Raw genomic sequence first — 10,000 nt, forward strand, 5'->3', positions numbered from 1 at the left:
TGCTGTGGTGGTAGTTGTGGGCGGGGTGCCGCGTGACCATGCGCGGTGTCACACCGCGGCAGTGTGTAGGGGGTGACTCGCAGGGCGGCCACGGGCACGGCTCGGGCAGCCCGCTCTGCCAACCATGACCATGCACGCCGCCATCATGCTCAGACTAGTGCTAGTGTTAGTGTTGCAGTGCCTATTGACTAATGGGCAAGGTCCAGGGCCTGGGCCTGGGTTACAAGGGGAAGTGGTAGAGGGGCAGGACAAAATGCTATCGCGCCCTGTGGATAAGCGCGTCAAATTTTCTGTGATGGAGGGCCAGCCGGCCAACACCTTCGTGGGTGCCATCCCCCGCGAGCCGAACTTCACGTACCGCTTCAACGAGGCGCCTCGGGAATTCACCCTGAACGGCAGCAGCGGGGAGATCCGCACCACGGGCGTGCTCGACCGAGAGGCGCTCGCCACGGACCGCTTCGACCTGGTGGTGCTCTCCTCGCAGCCCACCTACCCCATCGAGGTGCGCATCAACGTCATCGACATCAACGACAACTCTCCCCGGTTCCCGGAGCCGTCCATCCACGTGACCTTCTCGGAGAGCGCCAACGCTGGCACGAGGGTCATCCTCGACACGGCCACGGACGGCGACGCCGGGGACAACGACATCACCACTGACTACAAGATCGTAGACGGGAACGATGACGGCAAATTTAAACTGGACGTAACGATAAATCCTTCTGGAGAGACGCCATACCTGCACCTGGAGACCACAGGCAAGCTGGACCGCGAGACGAGGGCGAGTTATCAGCTCAATATATCCGCCCAGGACGGTGGCTCTCCCCCGCGTTACGGATTCCTGCTAGTCAACGTATCCATCCTGGATGTGAACGACAACCCGCCCATCTTCGACCACAGCGACTACATCGTGTCGCTGAACGAGTCGGTGCCCCCAGGGACGTCGGTGCTTCAGGTCCAGGCTACAGACAATGACATCGGGGACAACGCTCGCCTCACCTACTACTTGGCAGAAACGGAAACTCAGTTCAGTGTGGATCCAGAAACCGGAATAATCAGCACTGTTGAGCCCCTCAGCTGCCATCAGAACTGCCAGCAGTCGCAGCCTTGTGCAAAGAGCTGCGTGTTTACAGTGTTTGCGCGAGATCATGGGTCGCCCTTACAGGATGGCAGGACTTATGTTACGGTGAACCTCTTGGATGCCAACGACCACGATCCGGTAGTCAGCTTCAGGTACTTCCCTCCGACGGCGAACTTCGCAACCGTCGACGAAAATGCACAGAACGGGTCTGTAGTAGCCGCGGTCTCTGTGATAGACGACGACGAAGGCTCAAACGGGCAGACGACCGTGGAGATAAGAGCTGGCAATGAACTTGGTCATTTCAGATTAGATTCTAAGTCTGACTTCGACATCGTGCGCGTCAACGGCGTCTTAGATCGAGAGAAAATCAGTAAATACAATGTGACCATCGTAGCCACAGACAAAGGCACACCGCCAAGGTCATCAACTGCGTTCCTGATCATCCATGTCAACGACATCAATGATCATGAGCCAGTGTTCGAGAAGAGTGAGTATTCGGCCGTCCTCAGTGAACTCGTCCCCATCGGCACCTACGTGGCTGGAATCACTGCCAACGACGAAGACACAGGTGTGAACTCAAACATTTATTACGCCATTATTTCTGGGAACGATAATCAGTGGTTCGACATCGACCTGCAGAGCGGCCTCATCACTACCAAAGCGCCACTCGATCGTGAAGTACAGGACTCTATCGACCTAAAAATTACTGCTCGTGATGGCGGACCAAACCCGAAACGAGCTTACACGCACCTGAAGATCTCTATTCTGGACGAAAATGACGAAAAACCCACCTTCGCCCAGACCATCATCAACGTCAGCTTGTCGGAGAATACTCCACCTGACACTCTGGTAGCCATGGTGTCAGCAGTGGACCACGACCAAGGCACGAACGGTAGCGTATCCTATATGTTCGACCAGGACGTGGAACACATGTATCCAGGGATATTCGCCCTTGATGTATCCTCAGGCCGACTTACAACCATGACGAAATTAGACCGAGAAGCAATGCCTGAATACGAAATCAAAGTCGTAGCGAAAGACCAGGGAATACCCCCGCTCTCGTCGACGGCCACGGTTATTCTGAGTGTTCAGGATGTGAATGACAACAGCCCGGAGTTCTATCCTCAGCAATACTTCGTCGTAGTCCCCGAAGACCTGCCTTTAGGGTCATCTGTGATAAAGGTTTCTGCGACTGACAAGGATGTTGGGGAGAACGCTGTAACGACCTACGAACTCAATGCTGGTGACGATAACGATAATGAGTTTGAAATAGACCACGAGACCGGTATCATTCGTCTAAGTGGGAGGCTCAGTCATATCAGGAAGGCTCAGTATCGGTTGACAATAGCTGCAAGAGACAAGGGTGATCGTAAGGCTGTTGAGGATGCTACTGTGGACATTGTAGTAGAAAGTAATCAGATTGAATTACTAGAATTTGAGGAGAGTAACGGGTATACTTTCTCTCTAGTCGAAGATGAAGCAAAGAAAGAACCCACAGTGGGAAGAGAAGTGGGAACTGTGGGCGTAGTGAACCCTAGCTCTGTAGGAGAGGTCAGCTACGCCATCGTCGCTGGGGACCCCGATAAGGTGTTCTCCATTGACGAGAAGACTGGCGTGATAAAAACCACGAGGAGAATAGACCGGGAACAGGCAGCGAGCTACCAACTCCGCACTGTGGCCACCACGACGTCTGCATATGGGAGGACCTGGGTCAACATTACGGTGGACGACGTCAATGATAATCCTCCCAAATTTCCCATCACACGAGCTCATGCCACCGTCGCAGAAAACTGGCCTGTGGGGCACCAGGTCTATCTTGCCCGGGCGTATGATAACGACGATGGCGTCAACAGCAAGATCACTTACAGCTTGTCTAACAATCCCGACGACTATTTCACCATTTCCAGGTCGAGCGGCATGATCTTCCTGAAGAAACCCGTGAAATATAGCAAAAGTAACAGTTTCAGGCTTGAAGTAGCTGCCACAGATTCCGGATCGCCGCCTTTATCCTCTCGCCAGGTTGTCATCATCACAGTGGAAGACGTGAACGACCACACGCCCATCTTCGAGCACGGGTCGTACGAGACGTCGCTCCTGGAGTCTACACCTGTCAACGACAGGTTCTTTGCTCTGACTGCATCCGACGAGGACGATGGTCTGAATGGCTTCGTGTCGTATGATATCACCGAAGGCAACGAGGAGCGGAAATTCGGCATCTTCCCTGATGGTTATTTGTATGTGAAGAGCGCTCTAGACCGCGAGGCGCAGGATTACTTCGCGCTGACGATCGTAGCCAAGGACCATGGTACCCCGCCCAGGTCTTCCACGGTGTCAGTCGTCATACATGTCATCGACGAGAACGACAACTCCCCCATGTTTACCAACGCGACCTTCACCTTCTACCTCGCCGAGAACGAACCGCCAGACACCTACGTTGGGAAACTGACAGCAGCTGACAGAGACAAAGGAAGAAACGCCGAGCTCACCTACTCAATAGCTACAAATCAAAATGACTTTGTAGTAGATCCCAAAAGTGGTTTTCTGAAAACGTTGCACTACTTTGACCGCGAACAACTTGTCAAAGTGACTGGCCTGGATTACATATCAATGGAGGCAGTAGTTCTCGATAACGGTATCACGCGTCTGAGAGATAAAGCCAAAGTAAATATCTATATCACAGACGTCAATGACAACCCGCCGAAGTTCATGAGGAAGCCGTACAGAGCACAGGTACCTGAAGAAGCTCCCATCAGCACAAACATCATCCGAATATCGGCCTCAGATGCCGACGAGGGGCTGAACGGGGATGTCGTTTACACAATCGTAGATGGCAACGAAGACGGGCGCTTCAAGGTGGACGAAACAACAGGGCAGGTGACACTGGCCCGGCCGCTGGATCGTGAGACAACACCCAGGTATCTACTGACGGTGGCGGCAGCTGACCTGGGGAACCCTTTCGGCCTCACCGCCACCGCCACGCTCACGGTGGACGTCCTGGACGCGAACGACAATGCTCCCGAGTTCACTCAGAGCGAGTCTGAGATCTTCATTGTGGAAACAACTGAGGTCAACACTGTCCTTGTACAGTTCCAGGCCACAGATGCAGATCTGGGGGTAAATAAGGAAGTGTCATTCATGATCGGAGGCGGTAACATGCAGGAGGCTTTCCGTATCGACACCAAGACGGGAACCTTGTACCTGGAACGTCCTTTAGACTTCGAAGAGCAGAGTCTGTACCGTCTGAACATCACTGCTGCAGATGGCGGCTCTCCTCGTCTGACGTCGACCATCTCGTTCGTAGTGCACGTGCAGGACTACAATGACAACCCGCCGGCCTTCCCGAACACTGCTATATGGCGAAGGATCGACGAGAATATCAGACCGAAGTCACACGTCGTCACCGTCACCGCCGAGGATCCCGATTCCGGAGAGAACGGTAAGATCAAGTACACCATCAAGAGTCAAGAGCCTCCCGGAAAGCACTTTGCCATTGACGAGAATACTGGCGAGGTTTCTACACTTGAAAGCATAGACCGCGAATTTTCAGACACGTTCCGGTTGACCGTGGTTGCCACAGATCAAGCAGAACCTAAATCAGCACGTCTTCAGGCAGAGAAGCTCGTCACCGTGATCGTGGAGGACATCAACGACAACGCGCCACAGTTCGTCTCCATGAACGCTGGAATACTGAATGAGAACTCTCCTGTAGGTACCGAAATCATGCGCGTGTCAGCCCGCGATCTCGATGCCAATCCCAACGGCTTGGTGACCTACGAAATGGTGGCCGGGAATAAGGATATATTCCGCCTCGACCGCGTGACGGGGGCGCTCAAGCTGATACGAGAAGTGACCTCCCCCGCGATCATGTACTCCGTCACTGTCCGGGCTACAGACGAGGCCGTCCAGTCCCAACGACGGTCCTCCGACGCCTACCTGACGATCCTCAGCATGTCGTCGCAGGAGGGACCCAAATTCCTGAAGAACTCCTACTCGGGATCAGTCCTTGAGAGCTCGAACATTGACACTTCGGTCGCGACAGTGAGTGCCCGCCTCAGCTCCAATGCCCTCGCGGATATTGCCTATTATGTGGTGAACGTGACGGCTGCGGACGGCCGGCCCATGGATCGCATGTTCGCCGTCCAGCAGCAGGGCAAGGTAGTCACCGCCGCCGTCCTCGACCGCGAGAATGGCCCCGAGAACTACCTCGTGACCGTGGCCGCCGTGGTCACTCAGGGGGTCACTCCCAAGCTCTCCACTACTCAGGTAAGAGCTCTTTGTACTTCTTGTTACAGTGCCTGCATGCGCATGAATATTAAATACGGATCGTGATGCGACTCCATAATTCCTTTTTTATCTCAGTCACAACAATGCAGTTAAGCAGCTGATCGGTTAATTGTAAAGTATCAAGGGATGTAAATGATGAACATCGAAAGCGCTTCGGCTGAAGGACCGAGACACTCGTGAGCCTTTAATCAGGGAAGTCGGTAGACGCGCACGCAGACACATGCATATATATATATATATATATATATATATATATATATATATATATATATATATATGTATGTATGTGTGTGTTGTGTGTAAATATATACATACATACATACATACATGCATGCAAACATTCATTCACATATGCAGCTATGCATACATACAAACACGCATATACAGTATACCCACGTACATACATGTATACATGGATACAGGCAAACAAATATATACACACATGCACACATATATAAACATACTGTAGGTAAACACACACACACATATGTATATAATCGGAGTAAGAACCAACTCGCTGAGGTAGGAATATGTTCAGAGGTGAACGTTGGATGAGAGGAGGGAAGAGAGAGGAAGGAGGAGAGAAAAGGAAAGTGGGAAGAGGGAAGAAGAGAGAGAATGGTGGATAAAGGAAAGAAAAGGGAGTAGGAAGGAGGCGGGAAAGAGATTGGGAAGAGAAAGAGGAGAAAAAAAAGGAAGAGGATGTAGAGGAGGGAGAATAACGAAAAGAGAGAAAGGAGGGATAAAGGATGCGAAAAGACGAAAGAAGAAGCAAGGAGAAACAGGAAGCAAAGAAGGTCCGAATAAAGAGAAGAGGGACTGCGGACTTGATGATCGTGAGAGCTCTATGAAAAAGGATTTGCAATGAATAACGATGTGACTCAGCACCAGATTACTGCCACCCTCTTCCCGGATTTTTTTTTTTTTTTTTTTTTTTCACGACGCGAAGTGAATTGTGTCTATCTTGACGACCCTTTTTAGGGATAAACGACCCAGTGCATCAAAACTGTCAGTCGCTTCTATTTGTCTGTCTGATGGTCTCTGTCTCTTGTCTGTCTCTCTCATTCCGTCTGTTTGTATATTTGTTGGTGTGCCCCCCCCCCCCCTCTTTCTCTCTCTCTCTCTGTCTCTCTCTCTCTCTCTCTCTCTCTCTCTCTCTCTCTCTCTCTCTCTCTCTCTCTCTCTCTCTCTCTCTCTCTCTCTCTCTCTCTCTCTTTCTCTTTCTCTTTCGTTTTCTTTGAGCGTCGTGTCAGCTTAATGAATCCTTCGCTGAAAACCTTCGTTGTGATATGCACAGAAAAGAAACTCATTTATTTGTCAGGAAAACAAGAGTCTAGGTTTACACATATCATTATTTAAATTTGCAAAAGAGCGAAGAAAAGATATAGTGTATTTTTAACTCCGGGCTTATGCAAGGACAAGAAAGCAGTCTCTTGTATATCATCCACTGGCAGTTACAAAGAGGCTCCGTCGGCGTTAAGAACTTCGCGAGAAAAATGGCTGCGTAATCATTTGTTTATCGAGATGGCGTATGTTTGCCTTATTATTTGTATTCTGTCGGCAGCCTATCGGTGTCTTATATTTTCTTGTCTCTCGCACATGCCTGTCTGTCTGTCTGTCTGTGTGTCAATCTGTGCGTGCGTGTATGTGTATGTATGCTGTACTAATGATAATTAAGTGGTCAAAGAAATATACATGTGGAAAATAGATAGAGAGATAGATAGATGGACAGATAGAAAGGTAGATAGATTGATAAATAGACAGATAGACAGATAGATAGATAGACAGATAGATATGTATATATATATAGAGAGAAGAAAAATAGAGATTGTGAAAGAGGTAGATAAATAGATATATAGATAGATACTGTAGATGGACAGAGAGAAAGTAAGAGCGAGCGAGAGAGAGAGAGGGAGAGAGAGAGAGAGAGAGAGAGAGAGAGAGAGAAAGGGAAGGAGAGAGAGAGAGAGAGAAAGGGAAGGAGAGAGAGAGAGAGGGAGAGAGAGAGAGAGAGAGAGAGAGAGAGAGAGAGAGAGAGAGAGAGAGAGAGAGAGAGAGAGAGAGAGAGAGAGAGAGAGAGAGAGAGGAAGAGAAAGATACTCTCAAAAATAAAATCCCAAACCTCCACCCAAAGATCCAAGATACAGACATAAAGAGAGAAAGACAAAAAAAAAAAAAAAGGCAAGAAAGATAACCACAATCTTCGTAAGAGGAGAGAACGAAAACTTTTTTAAAAAATCACAAGTCAGGAAGGAGAAACAACACACACTTAAGGGCGATTCGACCCTTGTTCTAGCCACAACAACCGACCACTCGTGCCACTTCCGTTCACACCCTCTTGCATCCGAGCCGCCAATTCGACCGAAACGTGAGCGGAAGGGAGTCGTTAGAAGAACATGAGAACGATCACGGGAAACACGGCCCGAACGTGCGTGGGGAAGGCACTGGGTAATCTGATGGCCTTTATTGACTTTTTGTGAGGGTAGGGGGGGCGTAGGGGAGGGTGGGGGTGCGTAGGGTGGGGGTTGGGGAAGGATGGGGGTTATGGGGGTTATAGGGGGGGTAGGGTGAGTGGGGTTGGGGGTTGGGAGGGGGGAGACTGTGAGTCAATTTGCATACGTAAAGATACAGTCCCTAGAATATGTGCATTGTATGGGAACGTGAGGTTAGGTACAATTATAGTACAAGTATGCACGGCCCCGTACCAAGATGTATGTATGTATGTACAGTTTGTATGTATGTACGTATGTATGTATGTATGTATGTATGCATTGATGTCTGTATTTATGTATGTATGTATGTATGTATGTATGTATGTATGTATGCATTAATGTATGTATGTATGTATGTATGTATGTATGTATGTATGTATGTATGTATGTATGTATGTATTTATGTATGTAAGTATGTATGCATGTATCCATGTATGAATGCCTACAGGTGTGATATACGCGAGATGTATGATTGCGTAAGTGTCTATGTCTGCATCCATTCATATGCATATCTATCTATCTATACTTACTTGTGTTTCGATTTATGGTTTTCATTTATTTAATTTGTTCGCTCTTTACTTTATCAGCTAAGGGACCATGAATGTAATATTCCGTTTTCTATGCAACTATAATTGCTTCTGAAAAGTTTTATTTTGTTTTTGTTGTTGTTATTATTGTTGTTTTTACTAATTTTCATCTATGTTTCTATGCTCGTCTATGTCCCTTTTTTTTATAACGATAGCTGCTGTAAAACTAATTGCTAGGATATTACCTTAAATATAAATGAACAAATGAATACTGGAAATGCTAATATGATATGATAATCGAAAAAAAATTGCGTTTTTATGATCTATGTTGGTAATGCTGATTTTAACGATAATATGCTGATAATGAAGATAAGCAATTCTGATTATGTTAATTATGCAATTAACATTTTGATGATCGTTATGATAATAATCCTAACGATTAGCAATGATAAAGCTATTATAATAAATTTTATGTGCTTAATTCATTGTAATAATATTTTGCTTGCAACATGTATTTAAATTGAATTATATATAAAATATGAATAAGGTAAAATATTTTTTTTTTTTCAGTCGCCTATAATGGCAGCAAAGTCGCTTTCTTTTATCATATACATATATACATGCATATATATATATATATATATATATATATATATATATATATATATATATATATATATATATTGCCATAACCTATTGTATTTTTTTCGTTTTTTTCTACAGCCATGTATTTTTATGAAAATTGGGGAAAGTTGTAGTCGTGAACCGTTTATTTACTCAATATATCGTAGTCTATTTTGTTTTATTCTTTTAAATATTAAACGCAGAAATATTCATGTGCGAGTGTGCTATCTTGACCGCTGTGTACATTTGTATATATTTTTTAGGGCAATTATCATACATCTTTTGTGCATTTTATATGTTGTTACACTTAATGTCCTTTGATATGAAGTCTCACGCAGGCTTTGTCGGAATGCTTAGGCCTGCACATAAAAATAAGACTCACACAGATGCATAAAGTACAGGCACGCCCTCACTGACAACCCAGGGCAGACCTTCCATCTGTCTCGTCTAATCATTGCAGTCCTTGGTTGCATTAGCCATTGCATTCTGCTCCTTTTACGTCCCGGGGCTCCTTGTCTTTCTCCCTCTGTTCCTTCCTTTCCACTGCCCTCCCTCTCTCTCCCTTCTCTTCTTCTTAGTGTTTTCCTTCTGGGCTCTATCTTACCTTCCTTTCCCTGTACTCTTTCTCTTCTCCTTCTCTCCCTTTCACTGTCCTCCTCTTCCTATTCCCTTCCTCTCACTTGCTCTCCTTCTCTCTCTTCTCTTCTTCTCTCGCGTGTCCTCCTCTTCCTTCTTTCCTCTCTTTCCTTCTTTCAACGAGGTCTTGTTGTCTTTTTGAATGTTTTCTCCTCTGAACTGTTCTTGGGTGCTCCCTTGCCCTCTCCCAGAACCCTTCCTTTCTCTCCCCTGCCGTCTAAACCCCTTTCTCGGATTCCTTCTCCCTTCCCTCCCTACCCCCCTCCTCTCTCCCTCCCATTCCCTCTCTTCTTTTCCATTCTCCCCTGTTTTCCCTCTCCTCTCCCTCCCCTTCCCTCTCTTCTTTTCCCTTCTCCCCT

At 47.3% G+C, this 10,000-nt stretch overlaps 1 protein-coding gene across 1 annotated transcript in view; it reads left to right on the forward strand.

Moving 5' to 3' along the window:
• Nucleotides 1–10,000, forward strand: part of LOC125041513 (cadherin-related tumor suppressor-like) — a 261,559-nt gene that overhangs the window by 66 nt on the left and 251,493 nt on the right. The window contains 1 exon segment of the mRNA XM_047636528.1: nt 1–5,341. This exon segment is cut by the window's left edge and continues 66 nt beyond it. Coding sequence (XP_047492484.1) covers nt 125–5,341 — 5,217 coding nt within the window. The 5' untranslated portion in view covers nt 1–124.

Source organism: Penaeus chinensis, chromosome 30, assembly GCF_019202785.1.
Source record: "Penaeus chinensis breed Huanghai No. 1 chromosome 30, ASM1920278v2, whole genome shotgun sequence".
In the NCBI taxonomy this organism is placed as follows: Eukaryota; Metazoa; Arthropoda; class Malacostraca; order Decapoda; family Penaeidae; genus Penaeus; species Penaeus chinensis.